Source organism: Notolabrus celidotus, chromosome 1 (genome assembly GCF_009762535.1).
Source record: "Notolabrus celidotus isolate fNotCel1 chromosome 1, fNotCel1.pri, whole genome shotgun sequence".
NCBI lineage: Eukaryota > Metazoa > Chordata > Actinopteri > Labriformes > Labridae > Notolabrus > Notolabrus celidotus.
The window spans coordinates 5,243,263-5,271,245 of NC_048272.1; the positions used below are offsets into that span (position 1 = coordinate 5,243,263).

General features: G+C 39.9%; 2 protein-coding genes and 1 long non-coding RNA gene across 4 annotated transcripts in view; 2 read left to right on the forward strand and 1 right to left on the reverse strand.

Annotated features, from left to right (window-relative positions):
• scn8ab (sodium channel, voltage gated, type VIII, alpha subunit b) overlaps nucleotides 1-6,141 on the forward strand; it is a 56,337-nt gene extending 50,196 nt beyond the window's left edge. Inside the window, exon 28 of the mRNA XM_034692370.1 lies at nucleotides 646-6,141. Coding sequence (XP_034548261.1) covers nucleotides 646-1,811 — 1,166 coding nt within the window. The 3' untranslated portion in view covers nucleotides 1,812-6,141. The remainder of the gene's footprint in view (nucleotides 1-645) is intronic.
• Nucleotides 6,142-10,148: 4,007 nt separating this feature from the next.
• LOC117819189 overlaps nucleotides 10,149-27,983 on the forward strand; it is a 44,450-nt gene continuing 26,615 nt past the window's right edge. For both annotated transcript variants that reach the window (XR_004632477.1, XR_004632475.1), the window contains exons 1-2: nucleotides 10,149-10,431; nucleotides 11,155-11,253. This is a non-coding gene — a long non-coding RNA (uncharacterized LOC117819189). The remainder of the gene's footprint in view (nucleotides 10,432-11,154; nucleotides 11,254-27,983) is intronic.
• On the reverse strand, nucleotides 12,852-27,966 carry si:dkey-195m11.8 (fidgetin). Its single transcript, XM_034692428.1, has 3 exons — nucleotides 27,937-27,966; nucleotides 26,927-27,139; nucleotides 12,852-16,853 (listed from the first exon to the last, which is right to left on the reverse strand). Exons 2-3 carry the CDS (start codon nucleotides 26,949-26,951, stop codon nucleotides 15,688-15,690), a joined length of 1,191 nt encoding a protein of 396 aa, XP_034548319.1. The 5' UTR covers nucleotides 26,952-27,139; nucleotides 27,937-27,966; the 3' UTR covers nucleotides 12,852-15,687.

Genomic DNA, 27,983 nt, shown 5'->3' on the forward strand with positions numbered 1-27,983 from the left:
GGATATAAGCGTTCAAAAGTCAGGCCCAGAAAAAAGACACTTTAAGTGATCTGGGGGATTACAGTTTTTCCCCAAAAATATATCCCTTTGATTTTGCTGCCTTTACCTTGCAATGAACCTGACAAACATGTCCGCTTTGCTTGCAGCATTTAGAGGTTATATTGGAAAAATTTTAAGCCTGTTTTGTAACTAGCCTAAAACTCTTCACTGGAGAGCTAAAAGCAAAAATATAAAATCAGAGATAAGAGAGTTAGATAGAAGTAGAGATTATGAAATTTAAGCTGTATTGCATGTTATAATTGGACAGACTTATAAACTGTCGCTTTTGTCGACTTGAGTTGTATTTTGGATTCCTTTTGAAAACTTGCTATTGTTTGACAATGTTAGGAATTCATGGACAACAAGGTGTTTATCCAGAGGCAATATCCTCCACTAATCTGGCTAATCAACAGACCTTACTGTGAACAGTCGACAAGTGAACTTCTCTTTACATGAAACATTTTATGCCAATAAAACTATGAATATTGTATTTCTTCTTAATCTTACTGTTCCAACATTTCAGCATAAAACAGTAAAAAGTCAGTATATGCTACATATTAACACCAAACACATGTTGAGACTCTTTTTGTTTCCTTTAACCTTCAGGAATGTTTCTGGCTGACTTGATCGAGAAGTACTTTGTGTCCCCGACCCTCTTCAGGGTCATCCGTCTGGCTCGAATTGGCAGAATCTTGCGTCTCATCAAGGGGGCCAAGGGAATCAGAACTCTACTGTTTGCCCTGATGATGTCACTTCCTGCCTTGTTCAACATTGGCTTACTACTTTTCTTGGTTATGTTCATTTTCTCCATCTTTGGCATGTCCAACTTTGGCTACGTAAAACATGGGGCTGGAATTGATGACATGTACAACTTTGAGACCTTTGGCAACAGCATGATCATCCTGTTTATGATCACCACGTCAGCTGGCTGGGATGGCCTGCTCCTGCCCATCCTGAACTACCCTCCAGACTGTGACCCCTTACTGGAGAATGCTGGCACCCCTGCCACGGGGGACTGTGGAAACCCTTCTGTGGGTATCTTCTTCTTTGTCATGTACATCATCATTTCTTTCCTCATTGTGGTCAACATGTACATTGCCATCATCCTGGAGAACTTCAGTGTGGCCACAGAGGAGAGTGCCGACCCGCTCAGTGAGGACGACTTTGAGACCTTTTATGAGATCTGGGAGAAGTTTGACCCTGATGCCTCCCAATTCATCACCTACGCCAAGCTTTCTGACTTTGCCGATGCACTTGAACACCCACTCCGAGTCCCCAAGCCCAACACCATTGAGCTGATCGCCATGGACATGCCTATGGTGAGTGGCGACCGCATCCACTGCCTGGATATCCTGTTTGCCTTCACTAAACGTGTGCTGGGTGACAGTGGCGAGCTGGACATGCTGAGACAACAAATGGAGGAGCGTTTTGTGGCGGCAAATCCCTCAAAGGTCTCTTATGAGCCAATAACCACAACTCTGAGGCGCAAGCAGGAGGAGGTGTCAGCCAAAATCATTCAAAGGGCCTACCGTGCTTACCTGGCCAGGCGCGGTTTTGTTTGTAAGCGCAAGCCAGCCAATAACAAAGTGGAGAACGGCGGGAACAATCAGGATCAGGAAAAGAAGGAGGGCACTCCCTCAACTGCCTCCCTGCCCTCCTATGACAGTGTAACCAAACCTGACAAGGAGAAACAGGATGATAACAACGAGGGCAAAGGGGGAAGGAAAGAGAAAGGAAGAAACCAAAAAGACATCAGGGAATCTAAATGTTAGAGCGTTGGAATACTAATCACAGTAATAACAATAAAAAATATAATAATGTAACTTCAAGCAAAGCGAGAGGAAACTCACCCACACAGATGTACAGATTATTTCATTTGCAAGTCAGAATATAGAATTCAATAATTTTGTTTACAGACTTCATTCTTATATTGATGCAGAGGGAAGCAGCTTGGTCTGTTACAGCTTGAAGACTCTTGAATTTCAGTCAAACCAAACATAATCAGCATACTGTGTGACTTTGTTTTGTCCAGACTACTGATCTCAACAAAAGGGAACGAAAAACAGACAAGGTCTGTGTCTGCTGAGAGGCAGATTGCTCACTAAACACTGGTTTACTGTTAGAACCAGTAACTCTACACCAAGAGGTAGAATGAGAACAAGGAATTCAGCGTCTGAATGCAAAAAATGGATTCCTATGGAAGACAAGTGTTGTAAGGGAAAAACAAGGATGCTGCTACATGCTGAAGGACTGTCCTCTTAATGCAGCAAATGAGGGGCTCTGTGTCATTTAGTACTGAAATGTATAGAGGAGCAAAATGACACACTCACTTTATAAGAGCCAACGGAAAGATGACAAGTGAGTGAAAGACATATATGACAGAGAGCGTTGGAAATACTTCTGTTTTATTAAAGCTAGAAATTGTTCATTTGAGCAGCAAATGCAAACAGACAAAAAAAAAAGAACAATATTCAACATTCTGCCCATGTCACTTAACTCTTCTACTCATTTTATCTTTGTTATACCCACATCAAAATGCTTTTTTTTACATGGGCTTTCACACCAATTGGTTAAGGGTCTGTTTATAATGGGGTCAACTCGGGCCAAGGGCTTACATTTACCCAGAAAGATTTCCAAACAAATACATAAATAATTGTGCTTGTTCAATGCATAGAAATGACTTGCATGATGGCATGTTTTGATCAGAAATCTTGCATGAATTATCATAGTCCACAAGACACTAATACTCAGACCACAACAGTGGCTCGACTGTAAGATTGAGACATTGTCAAAAATTCGAAAGCTCAGAGTTCAGAGTACTATGTTTAAAAAAGATAAGAGATATTGGGGTTAATCATCTACAAAGGTTCTGCATTGGAATCTCATTACACAACACATTTAAGTACCAATATGTTGAAGGAATGGCCTCTTTAGACAGAGGAATGCAATATGAGGGTAAATAATACCATGGTAGTGCATCAGTGGGTGAAATCCAAACAATTATTAGCTGCTCTGGAGATTTTGGCTGTGTAAGATGTGTAAGATGTGGAAATGGATGTCTGTGTGTTACATGGGACTGACATGTTTGTTAATTTGGACTGAAATGTTTTAAACAGTGCAAAACCTTGAATCTTAAAGCTTATAATTATTATTTGTATGCACCTATGTAATGTTCCATACCATCTGCCTTTAGTTTTTGTGTGAGCGGGCATTTGGGAGTCCTACTGTTGGTTCTAAGAGGTGTGTGGGGATTTCACAGGTTTGGCAAACTCCCTTCTACGTCTGATGTTTCTCTGTAAGTGGTAAGACCTTTCTGAAAAGGGCTGAAAAGTCTTTTTAATATTGTTTAGTTTATCTCATGTAATGTCATGTAGCTTCTTTACATGTGCCTGTTTTGTTTTTTTATTTTATTCCCTGATGTTATATTAATGTTTTGATTGTTAATGAGTCTTACTTTACGCACTTTTATAAGCCACATCAAAGATGATGTTGAGGGAATTGGCAGTGTGCTGGGACAAATTATCTGGAGCTAATGATATCCTATTTTAATGAGAAACAGACAGAAAATTTATGACTGGGTGACAGAAACATTGTGTGTGGAGAAGCCAAAGAGATCTGCCTTGTTATCCCTTGTTGCCCTTTGTCCATGAAGTGGGATTGGGTGAAGTATGCCCTGCCCATTCAGTTTTTCGCTGTCATTACTTGACAGAGAGACCCTAGAAATGTATGCAATGCTTGAAAAATTCATCCCTTTTTCTCAGGAGATATTATAGATGTACTATTATGAGCTCTGCAACAAAATGCAAGTGAATGTGATGGGAGTTTTATGAAATCATGTTTTAATCTTTTGTGTTTTATGCTATGTTAATGGACAATGATCTCGGCTTGCAGCCTTATTTTGGCGGCCGCCTGGTCTGGAGCCAGTGTGGCGCTTCCTGCTTACAATGCTTAGAATTATAGGGCTAGAAGCATCTCAGTGAAACAGCAACATTTCGCTCGCTTGTATTGGCAGATTACATTTGTGGTTAAGTCATTATGGACTGTAGTCTGGTCTCAGTTTCAATAAACACACTAATAATGGTCACCCCAAAAGCAATCACAAATACAGGAAACACTGTGAGGAGATGTCATGAGAGTGTTTTGGGATGTGTTGGTTTGAGCAGCTTACTTACTTCTGGAGCTGCTCAGTGGATAGGCCCGAGATTTCAGTGTTTAACAACAAGTGCTCTGAGCCTCTCATTTGCCAGTTTTCTTCATATTGCTCTACTGCATAACAGATACCAAATAACCAACCAACAGAGCACTGGATGCATCCTTATGGTACTATGAGCCTAAGCACCACACCACAGCTTTTGCACTTCCTGTTGTGCAGTGATGTCACTTCCTGTTTACGAGTGACTCCCTCATCCGTTCTCAAAGTTCTATGGTCCAGTTGCTGCATGAGATCTCCAAAATCAGTGTGGGTGTTAACTTGAACCAAATAAAACTCTGAATGATAAGCATAAGAGCTACTGCCGTCCATTTTCTCCAAGATCACCATGGAAATACAGAGGCGTATTACAGAAAGAAACCCTAAAAGTAGACATACATACATCCATTCGGTAAAAAAAAAAGAAACAAAAAAAAAACATGAAAAATAAACACAGTTCAGGCTATGTTCTATATGGCACAAACTGCAAAAGCTAAGAATGGACTTTTTAAGGAACTATAAATAATGTAATATATTGTTTTCTTTTAACAGCATGTGTAGTTTTTTGTAAATACAGGATTACTTAAAAAACTACAGCTATTAATCTAACACTAAATATAAACGTAAATAGAATGGCTTCCAGCTGACACCCCTTGTCACACTTGTTAGGCTGTGACACATTTGTTAGATGAAGTAGATTTTTTTGAGTCACTTTTCACAAAAAAAGAGGGGAGTAGGCTAAAAGAATCTATACTAAAAGCTGAAATTGTATCTAAAACTGTATAAGTCAATACAAACATATACAGAGCTATATTACATATATATATTATATATATATTCTACCATATATATATATAGTATATATACTCTCCTGTCCAGTCCTTGCATTGAGGTGAAACCAGAACCAGAGTGTACATGATAATGCTTTTTTCTTTGTGTGGTATGTTCAGAGAAAAACCAAAACTCTGCAAACTTCTGCATATTGGGTACCAGCGTACAATGCATGGTGTTGTACTGGCTGCTTGCTGAGAATTGTGGAGCCTGCCTTGGTGAGAGGATTGCACTACCAGCATACCCTTTTGTACGTGTCAAGATGTCTTGCCCCCTAGTTTCCTATACTGTACACACAAAATATACAGTTGTAGACAGAGGGATACACACACACTAACATGCACACACTCACAGCCTTTTGCAGGCAACTGCTGGCTTGTCAGTGTGCCCCAGTAAGAGCCACAGCTCACTCTTTGTGTGACAATTTTTTGCTCGTTTCAGCTCTAACCCTCCTCCATGTTTCCCCCTTAACACACTGCTGCAGTTTGGAGTTGACCTTTAATTTTGCTGTCACTTTCGATATGATATAGCTAATGATTTAAGGGTTAGTTGTCTTAACTGTCTGTGTGTTTGTTTATGGTGCAATATCTCTTAACGGCACGTGCCTTTTTAGCTTCCTATTTAGTCTGTCAATAAAATTCAGCAACAAGGATCTCAAAAACCTGAAGGAGTGAATCAAAATGGAGCACGATCGAAATGATGTACTGAGTTAAAAATTAACTTGTAAACTGAAAACTCACCACCTAGATTAGACTGTCTGGACTAACATCTTGTAGAGTCATGTAGTACAAGTGCTCTCTCTGTGTGTTCTGCTTACTGGCTTTTGGGCTAGTAAGAGAACAGCTTGCCTTCTGTTTAAACACTTTTGTTCATTTCCAAATGTTGGTTTACCAATCCTTATAAGAGGCCATTTCTTTTGTAGCATGACTGAGATAAATTTTCTTTTTGTTCCTGAAAATAGGCTAACTGAAAATAAGAAAAAAAAAAACTTTTGACTGTCATTATCTCTTGGCACTGATGCAGTCAGAGAGAGGACGTGTGTTGCACAACCACATGGGACAATAAAATGAGAATCAATGAAAGAATATCTTCATTTGAGCACGAATATATTTCCAAACAATAAAGCAGCCTCCAGTTACACCTCTGGCTGGTGTCGTTTTTATCACACAGAATATGTTCAAACATGTCTGGTAATTGATGTTATTGTTTTAATTTGCTCTTAAGATGTAAACGGCTCAGCATGTGAAGCGATGTGTATGCTTTTTCACACATTAGTGAAGGTTTTGCTGTTCTGTGCTAATAATCACTAGAACTGCTTATTTAGATGGCAAAAATGGCTGAAAAACATTTGAAAGCCACACAGGACCGTTAGTCTTCAGTCTACCGAAAACAAAAGTGCAACATATGGCCGAAATACCCAAATCACATTGTGTCATTAATACTTGAATACATTGATGTTTTGAGTCAATGTTTTTGGGTGTGTCATGGTGCAACAGCACTGAAACGGCTGTAAAAGCAGGTGTGTGTGTGTGTGTGCATGCATGTGTGTGTTTCTTTCCTGCCTCCCCCCCTCCTTTGCGTGTGTGTGTGTGTGTAAGGTGGTGCACTGAAAGAGGAAAGGAGAGGGGAGGAGTAGTGTGTGTGGGAGGGGAGGGGGGGAGGGGGATAGGCAGAGACAGCACTGCAGTGCAGATAGATGAATGCAGTGGCCTGGGCTGAGTCAGCAGCATGTTCCCAATAGGCTCAGACTGTACAGTGCACTGTGTAGCACCTCCTTACCCACAGCAAGCAAGCAGAGGGAGAGCCAGCTACAGCAAGAAGATGAAAAGTAAGGGAGAACAATGAACAGAGGCACATACAGCAAAAACAAGAAAAGCTAGTCTGCTGCCATGGATTTCTCCCTCACCTCGTAACTGCAGTGCTGCATGTTGGGATTGCATCACATACTTTTTATAGTTTGTCGCTGTATCATGCACTGTGTTAACAAAAAACTATGAATGTTACTATTGAAACATAATATTTAATTGATATTGGATGATTTTGGGAGACTAGCAGTTTCTATGTATTGGTGAAGGCCAAAATGAAAAAAAAAAGTATGTGATTTATTTATTTTTTAACAAGTGGCTATTTATATGGACGTCAACAAATCTGTATATATGCTGCAATATTTATTTTCTTTGTTAGCCCCACACCCCCAACCCCCTGCCCCTCCTCTCCTCACATTGGCTTCCTTTCTTCTTGCATCAGATCTGATTTGGTTGCAGAGGTGGGACGTCGGCAGGATCTGTTAGCGCTGTCTGGGGTGGGTCATGTTTTTTTGAAGGAAAGAGGGGGATGTAAGGAAATAACAGTGTGTGAGTTAAAGTGATAAAGAGACAGGGAGATTCTATGTCCATGGGGGGTTGATTAAATATATACTACTATATTACACCCTATATTGGCTGAGGTTGTGGTTTAAACATATTGTGTTTTATTTCTTTTCATGTCTTTTCCACTATAGAAAAGTGAAGTGGGACAGGCTGCATATATCAAATTTCCCTCAAAGATCATTAACAGTTCACAAAGACATTACTGGCATTGTGTAACAAATTTAATATTTTTTTGAGCAAGGCAATCTTTTCTCCTGTTTTCACAAATTTTCTGTTACCTAGACAGGCAATGAATTATTTAGATCAATTCTATTTTGAAAATGGGATAAGATGTGACAGATATGTTTCTTGGTCTACACTGCCTGCAGTGATCACAGCCTTTGGCTTCTGTTTACTACTGAAAACCCTCCTAAAAAAGTACTCGGTGAAGGACCTCATAGCTTTCTGCAGCTATCTAACACCCTCTGGTGGGATGTGATGGAAACAACTCCAAACAGCTATGTCACTTCCTATAAATAGGACAGTTAAGGTTGGTAAAGTTAGTAGAATGCTGTGGTTGTTGAAATAAACTCTCAGTAGGTTAAGAATGGTTGAACAAGATATTGCAGCAAGACAGCAGCTTGGGATACAAATGGGGCAAATAAATTTGAATAATAATTGGTTTTTATTTTCATCATTAGGGTGTATAATTTCAGTGTATTTGCAGGTTGTTCAGTGGCATATTAAGTAAAACTGAAAATTGTTTATAGGTGTGAACTATCATTTCCTCATTGCATTGTTTCCATGAAATAAAATAAATACAAACTCAATTAATATCCATTAAAAATGTATGAGTCGGTGCTATACTTTATATTAACATTCTAAGTCCTTAAAGTCTTGATACAACTATTGCCAAATACATGAACTTTAAAACGCAATAGGCTACTAGCTACAAAGATAGTGGCTTTGGGGGAAACAAATGATACTCGAGTAAGCATTGTATACTTGTACAGTCCCTAAATGTACAGTTAAATTCAAATCTGAACATTTAATGTATATGTATACAACTCCCCCTTTGTTAGTCTTGGGTTTGTACAGTATTTTAACAAACCATATATAGCCAGTATATAACTTACTAAGTTGAACTCTCTTTGAATTGACCACAGTCGAATTGCAATAGTTAACCCTAACAATTCACCTGGTCAGTGTTTTTAGGCCACAGCTCTCTCCCAATGTTCTCAGTTACCTGACCTGACAGACAGTGGTGTGTCCAGAGGGGTTGGCCAAGGGTGGTACTGGCACCCCTTGAAATCCAAATGGCCACCCCAGGGGCCACCCCAAAATCCTAAACTATGATTGGCTGTTTGCCTTGTCAGAGGTGGGGTTTCTGTTAAAATCTATAATTTGGGATGAGTTAAAAGCTGACAGTAGATTTCTTTATTAGTACCCTCAAATGTGACTTTGTAAAAACATCTTTTGAAAGACCTTAAAGCAGCCCTATTCAGTTAGCAGCCCGCGGGCCACATGCGGCTCAAAAGCAACTGCTAAGTGATTGTGACTTGGGTCCGGCAAGAAAAACATATTTTTCTAACACTGACAAGTGCTGCTCTTTTATTGTGTTTATGCCCTTTTGGATGTGGCAATACGTTAATAAACATCCAGTGTGTTTGTTATCTTATCTATTTGTTTTTCTTTTAAATGGTTAACTTTGCTCACTGACCTGCTATAAATGTCTTGCCCAGCTTATGACCTTAGTCTGAAAATCCAGCCCTACTAAATATTTAATTGAATAGCCCTGCCTTAAAGAGTTAAGCTTAGAAGATTTATGCCACCTTGGCCACGGTTACATGATGTTTTTTAATTCCGAATTAATAATTCCGAATTAAATAATTCCGAATTAAAGTTTTCTCCTTCGAGTTTACATGGAAATAGTAATTCCGTATTGAGGTTTACATGGAAAACACATTTAATCGTCTTTATTCAATTCCGCTTAAGGTCTGGGGGTTGGGAAGGGTTCTGATTGGACAGGGGCGGGTGTGACGTATTTTTGTTTACCGGAAGAAAACAGACTCCAGTTCCTGCTTCTTTCATTTTTGGTTACAACATGGAAGACCACACAATGAGTACAATTTTCGCTTTGATTTTGATTACTGTTTTGAATCAGCAGCTCGACACAAACATACTGCTTCACTTCCGTCAGCTGAGGAGGAGAAGAGAGATAGAGGACCGGAGAAGGGAGGCGGAAGACCGTACTGTGGCGATTCAAAGCCGGGTAGTGCAACGGCTGCTCTACCTCAGCCTTAAATACGTGCCCGCCAGCGCAGAGTATGTGCGTCATCGCGACAGGACAAGGGAACGAGCATGCGCAGAACGACCGGAATTAATTTAAAACGGAATGAACGTATACATGATAGAGGAATTATTCAATTCTGATTTAAAATCAGAAAAAAACAGCCACTTACATCGGATTTAAGTTTAATTCGGTATGATCATTTTCATTTGGAATTAGGTGTTTACATGGTCATTTTTAATCTTTTTAAAGAGGATTTAATTTTAATTCTGAATTAAAGAGGAATTAAAAGTCTCATGTAAATGTAGTCCTTGTCATTTTTTTTTTTTTAAGTCAAAAGGAATATTACAACTGTTTAATACTTTAATGAAAGTAGGTTGTGAAGACAGAAAGGGTAAATGTTATTTATTTGTAAATGCACTGGCCACCCCTGCCTATGTGAGAGCCTCAACTTGGGCCACCCTGGTCAAAAAGTTCTGTACACGCCCCTGACCTGACAGAACTTATGGACTGAACCCAGAACTGGCCTCGAGTAGTTTGAAATGACCACGTCAACAACGTCACTTTGCCACAATACGTGTTTGGTTTTTGAAATGACAAGTCTGTAGCTTATTATTATTTTTTTTTACTTAAACTGTGGTTGAGGTCACAGCAGGTCCCAATTCAGTTCAGACCTGGGTCACCGCAGGGGTTAGCATTAGCTTCAGCTAACATCCAGAGCTCCCCTCTCTGCTGTAAGTTTGCTAACCGCTAACTGATACGACATGTTTCTTTATAAACTCGGATAAATAAGAGAAGGTGTTGTTTAGAGTCATAGAATTGCTTCATGTTTTGCCTCGTAATTATGGTAAAAGGTTTTAATGAATCCAAGGAAGTGTTTGTTGAAGCCACGCACGTAAAGTGCTGCTGTGAAATGTTTCAGTATAAAGCTCCATTTGGTCATCTCTCACTTTGTATTGATTGATTTCCTTCCCCTGCAGTAGTTCTAGGTGAATTTATTTGAGTGCCCCTTATTCAATTGCACTCAAGTGTAATGTAATTAAGTAGGTAGCACGAGGTAAAACCCCAGTCCACTACATTAAAACCACTTTTACCAGTAGTGACCAGTAGCTTCTTTTTAGATGCACTTGTGGTTCGTTTCTGAAATACTATTTTTATTAATTCAGTTGTATTTATAGTATTAACTGATGCCTTACTGTACACATGTATACATGAGAAGTGACAGCAATAATGTATTGATAGATAAAAACAAAGAGCTATTGAGGCCCCTTTGCTTATTAAACTTAAATGCTTTTGTTAAGTATAAAAAATGTCAGCTGGGTTAGTTTTATGGGTTTTGATTTTGACTTATTCCACAGATCTCAATATATAATTTACTGTTGCATTCCTCTTCCAACATTTCCCCCTCAAAAATTTGAAGGACAGTGGTAAACAAATCCCACTGCATTATTTTACAGATTTTGTAGTAACATCCACCCCGCTGCAGGACTTGCTGAAGTTACCACTCAGTCAGACTGAGTCCTGCAAACCAGATTGCAGCACAGTATCACAACTAGGTAAGACCCTGAAATATTTAAGAGGCTGAACATGTGAATTTGTTGATGTATGTGGACTAAAAGGTTGTGTGTTAATTGCACACTATACTAAGTGTTCAGACACAAATTGTATTATGCCCTTATACTTTTCATGCAAACACCTACAGTGCAAACTGTGCCTTCATTTGAAGAGCGAGAACCTACTGGGGAGAGAGAAACATGTTTAAAAGTGGACTTGAACCCAACACAGAAATGTCAAGAAGAAAACTGAATAGAGAAGCCAAAGACATTATCTTGAAAATGAAAAATAGACACAAACTGAGCCTGGGTCCAGCTCTCCTCTAATCTTTGCATTTCCTTTGCTTTTTCATGTTTCAACTGGCATCTTTGCTGACAGTCTAAAAGGTGTTGTAGTACTCTATCATTACATCTCTAGATGTATGCCTAGGTGTTTAAATTTACTTTCATTAAAACATCTGCTTCTTTTTTATTTATTTTTTGTATAATGAGGTTCTTCTCAACCTGTAGGTGTCACTGTTACATTGGTGTCAAGTACTTGTTCGGCTGCTGCAGCTGCTGTTGGTGTGAGACATTTTTATTTTGAACAGGCATAGACACTGCATTCTTGTACAGTCAGCAATAACACATTTCACAGGTCAAATAAATGACATCTAATGATTACCTTTTCAAATTTAACATGGTTACCGTTTGATCCTTTACTGTGTAATTTAACACTATATGTAGCACTGAATTCAGCTTGTGTATTATAGTGCTGTATTATTCCACTCACACTGTTATCACAGTTTGAGTTTTACCTCAGGGTTAACCATCTGTAATTGATGAAACTGAGCAGTGCTGAGCTCGTTCAGAAAGAGAACTAAACCCTGGTCTATGAGGATGCTAAGTTGAGGTCAATAGATGCTTGGTGAAATGTTTTGATTAGGATGGTGTTATGCTGTGTCAAGAATATGTTGTTTTTTTTCACATGCAGTGACACAAGATGTAATAACCATTATAGTTTAAGACGAGTTTGCTTTAAATGGGTTTGGGCCAACAGGTTTTGGCTGTGAAATATTTCAATGTTGCAGCAAGGTCAGGTTCAGTCTGGATGGAAGCATGAAAGTTACAGACATCTGTCACACCCCAACATATGTCCTACCCTCTTCTGAAAATGAAATTGTGGAGAGATTGATACCTAATGGACGACGGTCAGGATTGTCTTTATTCTTCTTGTCTTTTTTTTCCACCTATGCTTTCTTGAGCATCTTAAGATATCATTGAAGCCATAAAAGGCCCTAAGGTTTCTAACCACTTGTATCCCTTTGGATAAAACTATTAAATCAACAGAATTTACAAACCAAACAAGAAATTAAGATTTAGGTCATTTGACAAGTACATTACTACTAAATTATTTGGAGAAAAAGTTCTTCTGAATCACATTGTCCTTGCTTGAGTTATTGCTTTTCCTCAAACAGGTAGCAAGCAAAATGTCAATACCAACTGTGATGCAACCACACCTGAAGTTGGACGTTATGTTAATAAGGAGAAAACATTGAAAAGGGAGCAAATGTTAGGTTCTTGTCAAAGTATAATTTGTGAATGTAAATGATCAAGACACGTTTTCAGTACAACCTTTTTGAACTTCAAACACAAAAACACAAAGTCAGGTTTTGCTTTTTGGTGATATCTTCATTTCCATGACACAACAACCTTTAGTGAGGTAGACTATAGCAGTTCAAGAAATAGAAACACTGCTCCATAAACCGGCATGAATTGACATGAAATAAATATTTCCATGTACAGAATCTTCAAAATGAGGTAGAAATGGTTACAGAGAATGTACACGAGAAAAGAAAAGTACAACCAAAGGACAAAGATAACACTGAAATTCCATTTTCCATCTGTTGGACAAAATTCAACTCCACTTTCAATGATTAAGAGTAACATCAAAAAATACCAAATAATATCCTGTGATGCAAAATATCTGGGTTAATGTAGAGCACATCTTTGTGCGGCATTGAAGAGCATTCAATTGTTGAAACTAAGCGCTTAAATATTTTTAAAATCTGGGGGTAAGAATACATTGTTACTTTTTTAACTCCAGTTTAATAATCTGTATTTGTTCTTAAGCATTTTTTTAAAGGATATTTTTTTTCCACACTCAACCACATTCTTTAATTGTATGAATGGGCTAATTTTTCCAAAAGAGGCATTAATATAATTTCAAATCACATAGCATTTCAGACTAAATCCAAAGCTTCATTTTAGTCTAACTCTAAAGGGGATCTGCTCTTTGGGCAAGATTCTAGACAAAAGTTTTTTGTAGTTTTGGTTGCCAATGGGCATTTTTTGCAAAGTTAATTTGTATGGCACAACTTATGACGGTATGGCATAGAAGAGCAACAAATCTACAACTCAGTTAGAAGTTTAGAGTCATAACCATACATATATTTGTGACAGTGCACATACTTGTTCAGTGTTGAACGTCTTCCTTCTTCATGATATCAAGTCATGTTGGGGCTAAATTCAAGCTGATAACAGGTGACACTGCCGGGTGGAATTAAAATACTGATATGGAAAATGGGAGTAGGACACTGTTAAGACATTCAATAAACAAACCTACTTTAGAGCATAAACTGTAGTTTGTGTACATTTTGATATGTCAAAAGTTGTTTGTCAGGAGTGCTTTGTTTGACATTTTGTCCACAAAACCGCTCCCCCACTAACTACACTAACACATAACATGTCATTCATTTTGTCCACCAAAACCTATAAGAGAGTTACACCTATACATGAAGAAAATATGTTTCATATATCGAAAAACATCATTGATGTACATTATGGCATGTATTGTCCTTTTAAAAAAAATATCTGAATTACATTCAACATTTCAGGCCTTAGTACAAAAACCTCAAGTTTAACTCCCCAGAGCTAAGAAGCAGTGTGAATGGTGTCTGTATGTGTGTGCTTGTTTGCAAGTGTACATGTTTGTGTATGTGTGTGTAGACTATTAGTATAAAGGCCTTGTAAGTTCATTGTTTCCCTGCAGTGTTCAGAGTATGTTTTGCTCTTAATAAAGCCATGTCTCCATTTTCATCTTGCTCCATAAAGCTCCCCACAAACACCCTAAGGTAATAACATACATTCGTTTTTATCATTCTGAGGTAACGATATTCTTCCTGAGTATTCAATAACACAACTATTTATCTCACTTTTAGAGGCAAAAGCAAAGAGAATGCATATAAAAAAAAACAAGAAAACCCTATCAGACAAGGAAGCACGTCTCCATAAACTTCATCCTCTACTGCAACCTGCTTGCCACACGGTCTGTGTTGTGCATCCAACAGCGGTAACAATCTTGCTAATGCAGTCATTTGCTTTGAGTGAGTATTATCAGTATGCAGACTAAAGCATATGTTTCCTTTGTTTTTGGTTGTTTCATAGATGTTTGTTGTTACAATTTATTCCAACATGTTGATTAGAAAAGACAAGGCATAAGCTGGACCTGGACTTTTGCATTTTTTTCAGAAAGCATTCCTTGAGTTAAGATCAGCAGAAGTCTATGTAAACAACACATTTTGAACTACTTCTATAACATTGTTGAACGAGCAAAAAATGTAGACAATTTCTCACTCTTTCCATACATCAAAACATTTTAAAGGGCGGCTTAATGGATGTTATGTTGTCTTTGATTTGATTAGCAGCTTGGTATGTGTAAACTGGGCAAAAAAGTTGTTCAGATATGAATCTTGTTCAGAAAAATAGTTGAGAACAAGAAGCAAAGCACCAGGATAGAATAAGATTAAGAACATGAATCAAAGGGGATAAAGAAACTAAATACAAAGTAGTTGTAAAGGCAGGGGGAAAGTGTTGGCTAAGTAGGAAATGCTTCATTCTCAAAGTGGCGCACCAAGCCTTGGAATTAGCTGTGTAAAGTAGAAGTGATTGTGCTGAAGTACTGGCTATCTCAACATGTCAGTTATTGCTCTCTTTACTTTTTGGTCAGTAATGATTTTTGTGGTGATTTTGAACATATTGCAGTCAAAGGCCTTTAACAAACATATTGGCCACAAATAATTACACCAACCTCTGAGACAGCAATGTTGCAGTGCTGCTGCCCCAGTAGCAGAAAGGAAATAAATAGGATCCTGAGAGAAACTGGCATTTATCCATTCAAACTACGTTAATGCCATCTGTGTACAGAATGCCTTAACCACGCCCCTAAGATTTACCTCAACTTTACAGGGCGTAATACTCCTGTGAATCTTTGGGAAAACATGAATTATGAAAATGTAAAGAATGCACAAGAAAAACTGTTTTGTGCCCACTTGTGTTTGCTAGTAAAATGAATCCTTGCGTTTGCAAATCCATATTTATTCCAACAAGTTCATCTTGATTAAGAACCCTGGTTGGTTTCGAGAGTGAGAGAATTCTCACTTATGCTGGTCAGAGATGTCAACGGCCTCCACTGGGGTCCTCAGATCGTGTATGCGTCGCAGGTATCTTCATTGGCATTCTCTGTTGCTGAGGAAAGTTGTGATCCCCGGACACACTTTCTCCTGCTAGGCCTGATGGAGGGCTGTAATCCCTTGCACTCCCATAAGGGGGTGACATCAGGGGCTTTCCAGATTTGTAGGACTGTGAATCTGAGGCAGAGCTGCTTGTATCAAAGCCATTGCCATTCCCGTTGCCGTGGCCTTTGCTATGACTGTTTCCATGGCCGTTGCCATACTTTCTGTAGCGTGATCCTTCCACCTCTGCTCCCTCCTGTCCTTCTTCTGCCATCTCAAAGGCCTTGCGTTTCATTGGCAACCCAGCTTCAGACACCCCTCCAAGGCTGTGTGATGGGTAGCTATAGCTGCCCCCCACCATGGTAGGCCTAGGGGCCAGAGGAGTGGGTGCACTAATCCCAGAGGGCAGATAGGAGGCACTGGGGTGGCTGTATCCAGAGGATAGGCTGGCTTGGGGATAGCAACCTGGAGGGTAGTTGTAGACAGGAGTGCTGGCGCTGTAGCTGGGCACTAGAGTGGGTGCAGCCTGCAAAGAGTGCAGAGGGGCAGGGGGAAGTGCTCCACTTGGCTGAGGGCAATATCCTGAGGACAAGTAAGTGGTGTTGTAGGCAGGAGGGTATTCCTGAGATGACGGGGTACTGCAAGAGCCAGCGCCACTGTAGCCTGACTCAGTTGCCAAGTTACTGCTCACAACTGTCACACTTCCTGTGGCTGGGATGCCCACAGATGCTGTGCCTACTTTGGTGCCTGTTAATGCCTCCAGTCCAGGGTAACACTCCATACTCTGACCCAGAGCCCAGGGCTCAGATTCAGTTTTCAGGAAAGACCCAGGCTCTGAGTAGACCCCTGTAGCTGGGCGATCATAGGACAACTCCAAGCCTGAGTACTTCTCAGCATAGCGTTTGAGCAAAGACGAAGCAGTAAGGGCTGATATGTCATCACTAGCCCATGGATAACCTGCAGGGGCATAGCCGCGGCGAGCAGCTGTAGAATAGGGATCATGTTTGTGGGAAGATGGCGGCGAGGTGGTAGAGGTGACATCTAGGTGCTGCTCAGGCCACTGAGATAAGGGGGCTGCGTGCTCCGGAGACCAGTGCATCTTCAACAGACCTGCGAGAAACAAGAACAGAGTAGGAATTGAACAACTATGAAATCATATCTCAAGTGTTTTCAATTAGTTATACATATTTACAGAATTATTTGGGGGGAGATAACAAGGGGTACTAAATTGAAGGAATTCTTTCTCCTAAATCACGATGGCAAGCAAAGATTCCGACCTTTTAGGAGTACCTGCCCTCATAATCGCCTTGGCTAACTGACCCTTTTCCAGAAACATGTCAGTACTTAGCCTGTGCTATTCTACACAGTCTCATCCAAGCAGGGGACAACTGTTTTAATCTTTATGTGAAGCTGGCAACATAGCCTCCAGCCCGGTCTCCACGGTGATAAGCCTCTATCAGCCTGCACACTGCCCTCTGCCTTTGCTCCCCCCACATTGGGGCCATTGTTGTCTCTTCAGTGACTCTCAGTCCACAAAGCCACCCCCACCGAGCGTGTGATCTAATTCGGCCCAAACCTCAGGGGTCTGGTGGACGGAGGGATAAGGGGTTAGCATGTAGGGGATGATCAGTAGTTTTACTTGTGTAACATAGAGACCTTATCCAGAACATCTATGCACACTGTATCAAGTGTATATGTTGACTGAGTGTTCAAGAAAGGCTGGTTTCCATGTGCCATGTACATTTACATAAACAAAGTAATCCTCTGGTTTAGTGGTCGTGGGCTTTGATTGGCTTTTGCAGGCCTTGTCCTTTTGAACAGGCATTAGGCTGACATTCCAGGCATTTCAGAGTATTATTAAACTGTCCCGACCCCAAGCCTGGGCCAGAGGGGCTTCCCTACAACAGCAGTGGACAGAGGAAGAAGCCACCAACTCAATTATATAAACAGAGGTGGACCTATGTGAAACATAACATGTGTTTGACCAAGTAATCAATCATTTGGTATCAGATCACAACAAATTGCAAGCTGTGTGGATATATTCTCTAGAAATCAGTGAGCATGAATACTTTCTTTAATGTATGCTCTGGATCCGTTCTGATGATAATCAAGTTCCTCAAGTTTAGCAGATAATGCAATATACTATTGATGATTGTCTTTGATAATCTGCCTGTAATTCCTTTTACTTATCACATGCTTGTCTAAAAACAAGTCAAAAGAGTAGAATATTTCTATTAAACAAAATTATATGTAATTCAAAGTTATTAATAAATCATCAGCAAATGTTTTGATCATTGGTTATTTTAAAAAAATAATTCACCCAAAACCTGGATTTTCTAATAAATGTGCTGTCTGCCCACATTTTGTCTTTGCGCTTTCCAGGCCACTTTTAATTACATTTTTCAGAGCATCAGGCTTGATCAGAATCAGAATCAGAATCAGAGTCAGTTTTATTGGCCAGGTATGCTTCAACACACAAGGAATTTGACTTAGGTAAACTGTGCTCTCTTTGTACAAGGCATAAGAATAGGACCTATAAATAAAAATGAAATAAACATAATATTAAAACATCAGCTATAAATACAAAAGAACAACAAATAGGCATGACTGATATGTACAGGCTAAAATAATATGATAAAGTGCAGTGGTGAGTAGCAGAGGTAGTATTTACACTAAAAAAATAGTAGTTAAATAATACAAAAAATAGAAATATGGAATTCTGCTTGGAGAATTGTTGCATTGTATATTTACATGTATATTTACAGAGAGTATTTATCTGACAGGTATGACACTGTTATGGTTTAGTGTTCATCAGAGTGACAGCCTGGGGGAAGAAACTGTTCTTATGGCGGGAGGGGAGGAGTTTGAAGAATTTGTTTAAAATATTTTAAATGAAAAGTTTGAAAAAAGAACACACCAACACACAATTGTTGCCGCAGTTGATAGTTAAGTACAATCACTTCTATATCTCATCTAAAATGTTTCACATGTAGACCAAGCCTAGTTGTGTCACATGTCGACTAGGACCACCAGATGGGTCTCACACAGTCCACATGTTGATCCCTAAATTGAATGATCCTTCAGCCCAATAATCCCACTCATCTAATCCAGGGATTGCAGTACTCTAGAGTACTTGGGTACTCTTGATTCAAGTACTCCGCTCCCGGGAATTCTGACTAGTTGTTGTACACAGTACTAGCACAAAAATATGAATACCACATTGCGAAAATAATGGAAAAAGGACACTTATCCTCATTAGCAGAGATGCATCATTTAAGTGAGATAATTGGGGTAATCCTTGTTAGAATTCAACTAACTGTATTAAGGAAATACCTAATTCAGATTGGTGAATGATAATTTATTTTATTTACGGCTAAAATTTGAGATCAAAGTTGGGTGAAAATTCTTGAACTGTGCACAGGCCTGGGCTAACATTTGGGCTCGGATAAGGCCCCTACCTACAGTACCTAGCATAAGAAAATGTTAGTAACATTCATCATCACAGATTAAATGGTTTGGGTCAGTTGTATTGATCTTGAAGCATCAAAGTCTGGCCTAAAAGCTTAAAGAAATAAAATAAAAATTCACTTGAAATAAATCATCTCAATGTCTTTAAAAGGTTTGCTTATCCTCTTTTGTCTGAAGATACTGATGTGAATGGGCACATTTCCCATCTGTCTATGCCACAGAAGAAAGAAAGAAAGAAAGAGAATAGTCCAGGAACAATTATTTGCAGCCACAGAACCCATATGCTACCAATAATAAAGGACATTGAGCCAAGAGCCAATTCATTTGTTGTCATTAATTACAATTTTTATAGCAACTTCAACAGCAACATTGAAGTTGTAGTTAAGAAGAAATGTCCAAGAAGGGGGAGTGATCTGCACTTGCATGCAAATCACTGTTTTAGAGATTAATACAGCGAAATTATCTTCACATAAAAGCCAACGGGTACAAAGATTGCATTATAGATAACATTTTTCTGTATGAATCCAAGGCCCACTAAAACACCCATAAATTACATTCAAACTATTATTGAAAACCAGGATGCTTCTGATGCCAAATTTCATGTCACATGCTTTATGATTATGTATTTATCAATATTTTTTTAATAGAGATTGCCTCATGTGATGCATCATGATTCAGTATCTAACTCGTAGTGCTAAAAAGCTATTTTCTGATATGAAGCTGCTTGTTGATAATCAACATTAACATTTTGGTGTACAAAACATTTAGTTAATTTCAAGCAGTGTTCTACTGTTATTGGGGGAAAAGATATGATATGGACCAAACTGTAAAAGTCCCTATCTGTGAAAAACTAAACCTGTTGCCAGGGGTTTGCTGAGAAAGGAGAAATTAAATGGTTTCCTCAGTTTCAGGAAATGGACAAGTGATCACAAGTTCCATGAAAAATAGCCATGTTCCATTTAAGATTTTTTTTGGTATCAGCTTGGCATCATCTTCCCTGATTCATATCTAGGCATCAGACATCACAAACACACATATAGGGATCTTCAGTTTTACTCACAGGTCATTTTGATTGCAGGCACAAGCCATTCGTTGGCTGCTTTTTAATCCACTACTCTTGCCCTCTCCTCACCTAATGGTCTTCAATTTATCCAAGACATAGTTCACCACTATATTCTGCTGTGTTTTGAATCCCCAAAAGAATTTAGCGGAGGAATGTGAAAAATGGAGCGAAAACAAGGACCAGTCTGAGATCAGACGATTGACGAGCCATAGATGGTTGGGATTGGTTAACTGCCAGACTGTGGAAACTAGACTAATGAAGGATTAGATCACAGATGGCTTATATGAGTGTCAGAGCTTGGTGACAATCTGACAGTCATGGACTAGAATTAAAGACACAAAACCTCTGTTAAGCTTAACTCCTTATCCTTGCAGTAAGCTTGAAACTTAGATGAATAGTTTACTCCTTGGTGATGAGCCATAACCCATGTTCCCTTATTCATGACATAACTTTTTGCAGCTGTATTTCATGTCTACAGGAAGGAATATACCTTTTTGCATTGTCAGATGACCAATGTTGTGCATTCAGTTAAGTTCACATCATTTTCATCAAGGTAAAAAAAATATATTTCACCTTCTTTGGATGGAGCGATAGGCTTCTCCCTATAATATTCAAATTCCAATAATTTAACAGAGATCATTTTTGACTTAATTTGTATGGTAAGATCATTAAAAAGGCAACTTATAACCCAAGAGACAACAGGTTAAGAGTTGACAATATATTAGTGTGCCTTAGAATAGTAAAGAATGCTGGTAAGTATTGCTAAAAATCACCAGAAATAAATTCCTGACAAATTGGTTCAGTTACTGAGATCAGCCCAGGCATTGAATGGTCTGCCTTTTGAGACATTTTGATAAAATACAGCTTGGGAAAACTGTTTTTTTTCGATTTCCTAGATAATGTGGATTTCAGCACCAAATTAAACCTCTTATTGTTCATCAGCGCCATTGCATCAGACATCTGTGTTTGAGAGGGAATATCAGGGAGCAGGTTTTAAGCATGTGCAGGGATGATCGGGGGAGCCCCTAAACCTAATCTAGCACCTCATGTTGGCTTGGGTCTTGGAAACCTCCATCCATTCTTGGCCATGCTGGGCTTACCACGAGACAAAGATGAGTACTAAGCCGGCTTGGTGCTACGACAGCCTCCTTTAATCAATGTGATTTTCTCACTGATGACCCGCACCAGTGTTTCCTCTTTGTCCAGCAGTAGCTTGAATTCTGAATACACCAGATTAATGCCAAGATCTCAAGGATGAGACCATGAAGTGAGGCCATATCAGACCAGTCCTTTTGTGTCAGCAGTAACTACACTGTTTCTATATTTTCCTGAATCACAAGTAGTTTAAAATTCTGTTGGCTAAATGTCTCCAACTGTTCAGAGTGTGAGACATGTCAATAGACCCTACGTTCACAACAGTGCAGTGAAGTGCCTGGTTTTTACTTTCACCTACATGCCACATGTCACACATACTGACCGACAGAGTGATAGCAAGAGTGAAAAATGGCCTACAACACGTCACAAAGTGGACTCGACATGTACTACTGCTGCTAGTGTTTCTGCAGCATGTCACTGGTTGCTAGACCAATGTGCCAGTCCCCTCAGTCGTAAGCTTGCCTATTAGCCTAGCCTCAGTTGCCAGCCAGAGTAATTGACAGTGGATACACTGCATACCAACATCATGGAAACACTCCCTTTCCAAGAACTACTTTAGATGGATGACCAATTGCTATCAACACAAAGTTAGCTGTTTTTACTGGCTTGGTTATGATTGATAGAGATGTTTAACTGCATGTAATCATGCAGGTTTGCAGTTTATCTGCTGAACTATTGTCATATGCCTCAGAACTACAGGCATATGACATGGAACTACCAGCATTGAAAGCCTTGTGGCTTTTTAGTCATCAAGTTACTTGAGTTATTCAAAAAATTGTTTCAGCCCTATGAAGAACTTTGGTTGGTTGCAAAAAAAGGACATATGTCAGGCAACTGGGATGTGGCCATTTAAAGCAGTATACTAAACTCAGTTGTCAACACAGTCATATAACTCACTCTTTTATTTCTTTGCATAAATTGGTAGCAATGCTGGTAAGGAGTAATGTGACTACATTGGTAACCAAAAGAAACATTGCGGTCAACCACAGTAAAGCTATTGGCTTTGAAAACTCAAAGTTACAATTGACCTATTTGTGTTTAAGATTTTGTTTCAACACAATCAAATAAAGCACTTTCACATTTAAACTCTGCACTGCTCCAGGAGTTGGGCCTAAACTTTGCCCAGACCAAGCGGCAACCTCCGGTCTAAAAATATGAGTCCAAAGCGGAAGTGCTAAAAACTGCAGTTCATCGAGGATCCACTTGAGGCTGGCTCTGGAAGTACCGGAAGTCACATACACATGAATGGGAAAAAGACGATCTTTACAGCAGAAATAAACATGTTTACAGCCTGGTACAAAAGACGAGTGTAGTCTGGATAGTCTGGATAGCTCATTTCTCGATCAGCTCACACTGTAAGGGGGGTGAATTTTTTTTATAACGCGGCGATTTCGAAGATATTGAGATTACGAGTCTTACAATGAGAGACACAGTTGACTTGATTGACAGGCGGGAACACTGTAGCTGTTGGCTAGGAAGCTCAAAGCCCGCCTTTTTAAGGTCACACTGGCTTGACAGCAGCAATATGGCTGCCGTCGACGATTGGCCTCAAAACAGTGCTTCAGAAACAGATGGGTGACGTCACGGATACTACTTCCATATTTTATACAGTCTATGGCCCAAACATTTTCTTTCATACATAGCAGAAGACTTTGAGACCAAGCGACAACCTCCCTCAAGAGAGATTAAGCTGATGCAGAAAAACACTGTAGTTCACTCTGTAACCACTTGAGGCTAGCTCCGAGGAGACCCCAGTCATACTTTGGGGTACAGTTGACTTGACTGATATACTGTTTGCCAGTTGGCCAAAGGCCTGCCTACACTCCACTTCTGTGCTTGTGTCTTGGTTTGCAGAAGGTTCGGTTGAGTCAGCATTTCCAATATGACAACCACCATTGTTCAGCTTCATAACTCCTCTTCAGATACCAATGGGTGAGGTCACTGAGACTGTTTCCATCTTTTGTACATTGCATGTGTGAGACACTTTTTCCTCTACTGGAAGTACTCTATTTGGATAAGTCTGGGTGGGGCCTCTTTTTATGGAGGAGGGAGAGGACTCGTCATAATTATTTCTATTTTTGATTTGATATCAATACAACACATATTTGGTTGTTTCTGCAGTTTGAAGGTGAGAGTGAGAAGGAATACACAGATGAGAATAAAAGGGAAGAAGACCTTCAATATGATCCAAGTTATCAACATGTTCAACAAGCCCTCACCTTTCTTGTCAGTGCTCTGGGAAATTACACCTCTTACAGGGTGCTGTCAGGACCATAGACTGTATAAATAATGGACGTAGTATCCGTGACGTCACCCATGTGTTCCTGAGCGCTGTTTTGAAGCCAATCAACGGTGGCAGCCATATTGGAAATGCGGAACTCAACCAGCCAGAGTGTGACGTAAAGGGGCGGAGTTTGAGCCTCCTAGCCAACAGCTATTTGTTCCCGTCCGGGAGTCAAGTCAGTCATGTCCTTATTTGGGCAAAAACTCGTAATCTTAATATCTTCTGAACTGTCACTTGAGAAAAAATCCCCCCCCTCCCATGTGCCGATAGAGAAATTAGCTACGTATAGCCAAGCCGTTTTTTGAACCAAGCTGTAAACATGTTTATTAATGCTGCAAAGATTGTCTTTTTTAAATTGGTGTCTATGTGGTTTCTGGTGTTTCTGCAGCCATCCTCAAGCGTTCTCTGCGATTCTGAATGAATTGCAGTTTATAACACTTCTGCATGGGCTTCATGGTTTGAGACCGGAGGTTGCCGCTTGGTCAGGACAAGCTCTTTTTATTCACCAAACGATTTTGTCCATTAAGGAAAATGCAAGTCATGAATGCTTTCTGTCCCAGTGGAGGGTAGTTTGACTCATGGTCCACTGCATGGTCAGTATAAGTAATTAGGGGTTAATTGGATGAAAGTAGTAGTGGGGGAAGGGGCTAACTGGAATGGGATTTGGGGGTTGTGGAGTATCAGAGGTGGTTTGCTTGCCGTGCAGTTGGCTAGCTAGACGGGGAGTGGAGTCAAAAATCACACCTCTGCTGCTGAAAGGTCCTCTGTGCTTAAAGACCTCTCACAATAGACAAAGACTTACATTTCCTGAAGATAGACTGAGACTCAGAAACACACCAAAATGCTCAATCCAATGCTCAAACACTCTTATACTTTTCTTTCAGCGCAGCATTTAGCCTCAGCTGGCCAGCAGGCAGAAGATCTATCAGATGAGTCAGGCTGCTGGAATGCCAAGAATCTAACCTGAGATCTATTTACAAAGCACATATCCTCTCCATACGCACAACATACTACCACTCCCCGGCTAAACCAAGCAGAGAGAGAAAACATGCTTACTTACAGTGCTGATAAATGACCCTATCAGCTGTTTGGACATTATTGGGTGATTTGTATTAGTTAGAGCTAATTCACACTCCAGCTTGTAAGATCAATAAAGCACTCATCAAAGGAGAAAGGGGATATGCATGTGTGAAGCATTGGATGGACAATGAACTACGCGCACACCTTTCCTGCTATCTCAGTCCAGTGTAAATGAGGGTTAGATTGTTATGTAAGCATTGGCCATAGTCCAAAACATCAAGCATAAAGCCAGTGTGAAGGAGAATCTGCTTAGGAGAAAACCCTCCCTCTTTCCCCTTCCCCCTTTTCTCCAGGCCTGCACAGTCCACAAGGCCACACTGCCAACAGCAATTCAACTACTGTACCATATCTGATTCAGGTTTTACACATTTTTAACCCTCAAGTCATTTGTACCTTAAAACCATGTTAATTTAAGCCAAAATGTGTCTTTTCATGATAGTAAACACACCCAATCACACAGATTTATCTGATAAACAACTAGTTCCCTCTTTACAAATTTGATTCTTCTTGTCCTCACATTTCATTTTTATTTTTCACACTGTTTTTTCTTCCACTCCTTCCTTCCTTTAGCCTCCTTGAGGGTTGGAGTAAAGACAGGACCATGTGTCCAAGCTTGTGTGGTCAGTTTTCCCCTCCCCCACTCCTTTAGCTCAAGCACACACACATGTGGCAGGCCCCTCTTTGCTTATTGTGTCCACTCATATATCCGGCTGCAGCTGACCAGTCCCTCGTCGTGTCCCCTCCATCTGCCCTTCACTTTGCTCTTTCTGTGTCTCTGCTCATTTTACCACCAGCGGCACATGTCTTTACTACAACACCTAATGAGGAGCTAACGTGCGCTCGCGTTTGCTTAACAAGCTTTCATGATGACTATGGAGAAACAATGTGTGTGTGTGTGTGTGTAGAGGCAAGGAGCAATGTTTATTTGTCCTATAGCCAGACTAATGAGAAGCTCTTGACACCAGGTTACTAACGATCCGGCTTTCATTCACAGTGTCTTTTCAGCCTGGTAGCTAGCAGGGGCCAAAACTGTCCATTACTCTCTTTATGTCACACTATCATCATTACAGAAAGAGCTTATAACGAGGTGTAGTTGGTTTTTAAATTATCTTTGACTGTTTGAACATTTCCCCCAAAAATAGTGAGATTGTAGTAGTAGTAAAATATGACTGCATAAAAAATGGCATTTAGTGAAAGTTTCTGTGGGAAGACGTGACAGTGGGAGGTTTTTTTGAGGCAGGAATGTGACATTCTTATGTTACTAAAGCTTCTGCTTCCCCCCCATCTCTTGAGTTTGTCTGCTTCTCCCTGTTTGTCTCTGACTGTCTGTGCAGCTTTTTAGAGCTCAAAAACTGTCATGTACATCCCTGTTGAATTATTCCAATCAGGTTAGCGTTGTAATCCTGTTAAAGCTTGGTTCGATCAATATCCCAATACTCCAATTAATCAATAAAAGCAAATTCATTAGCTTGGATAGAGACCTTTCATGATTAGCACATATGCATGCAAGGACTATATTGTGTCACCAAGATTTATGTGATTTTTTTCTTTCCTTTGCAATTGAATGTTGCACGTTAAAATATACATCTGTCAACTCTGGAAAAACTGGAGACAGAACGTCAGCAGCAGAGGTTTAATCTAAACCGTGCTAGTTGAAATTAGCACTCATAGAAATTAACACTTCAATACTGAAACACAAGTTGTTTTCACCTTAAATAAGGATAGAGCAATATCCAGAGTATCATAATGATGGTGCTGGTTGCTTACAAAGTTCATATCAACATGTTTCACTCCTAATAGAGTCTTCACTCTGAGCATGCAGACAAGTCCGACATTTATGAGCTGACTGCCCTCTGTGGAAACAAATTGTTTCTAAACTCACATGCAGGGTTTGAAAACAAAACCAGACTGAATACTTTCTGTGAAATTCCTCAATGCAAAGCACAAGAAGACTCGGCTGTTAAATCCATTAGCATATCTGCTCCCTCAAAATGACTTCTCTGAGACTCCCTTAGCTCCTTGCTGCCCCAAACTAGCCTAGATGAGATGATTTCCGGACATAACAACAAGGTGGAACAGAAAAATAAACACAAAGTGGCCACGTATTCACATATAATAATATTAGGGACTTACTGTAAGGGGTGACAGGACTGAGCATTCTGCAGCCCTGGCCCCCAGGTGAAGATAAGAGGACTGGGTCCACTGGGTGCTAGTGAGGGCCCAGCTGCATGCTGTGGGGCTGCCCTGGGCTTCTGCTTCTCCTGAGGCTGCTGGCTTGGCTAGTTACTGGCCTGCACCCCTCCATGGTTCATTTCACAGTTCGACACCACTCCAGCACGCTGCCACCTGAAGAGCACACATTGCCGGAGTCAAAAGACATGAAGAAGAGAGAAAGTTGCTGTCTATGTTGATTGATTCACACAGAAACAATCATAGATTCTTAAACATATTTAGATCCAGTATGTGCTTTGAGTAATTGGTATGTGTTTGTATAGCTGGTATCCTGATTTGCTTGATTTGATGTTGTATAAAATTAGGTACATCAAATATTTATAAAAACAATTTAAGATTACTGACAGGAGGCAAATAATGTTGACTTATTCTCACTTATTTTTCTTCAGTCGTCCGTTTGTGTTTGTACACATGAACATGTGCGACTGACCAATCAGCAGAGTTTGAATGCTAAATGCTTCAATAGAGAGGGGTCTTCTACACTCTGACCACTACACCCCATGTCCAGTGGAGACAAGTTTCCAATTCTTTGAAGCTCACATGAACTAGCGCCACAACAGCACGAGGAACTTTGAACCCTCTGCAGAGCAAGGACACAATCATGTCTAACATGTTATACATGAGGACAAAATGAGGAGAGAGTGCAGAAAATAAGGGTGAGTGAGTAACCTGGGTTGACATATAGAGGACAAACTAATGAGACTGCCTTACAGAATAATAAAGAGGAAACAATCTGAAGCACTTACAAAAACTGAAGCACAAGAAAAAAACAACATAGAGAGGATAACACAATAAGAGAAAAGAAAGGAACGAAAATGACAGGAGTGTGCATGCAGCAGTAGAAACATTGCCATTAATGCATTACAGAGACAGGAAATCCATTTCAACAAGTGAGTAAATGATTCACTGACCTGATCATACCTGGATTTACTTGATGAGTGGTTAACTTGGAAAGTAA

What these genes read in the sequence shown, in the direction of transcription:
- si:dkey-195m11.8 (XM_034692428.1), bottom strand. Translation starts at nt 26,951, where the DNA reads ATGCTCAGTCCTGTCACCCCTTACA. An exon ending in CAGTCCTGTCACCCCTTACA is followed by an intron (nt 16,854 to 26,926) that starts GTAAGTCCCTAA and finishes TGTTTCTCGCAG; the next exon opens with GTCTGTTGAAGATGCACTGG.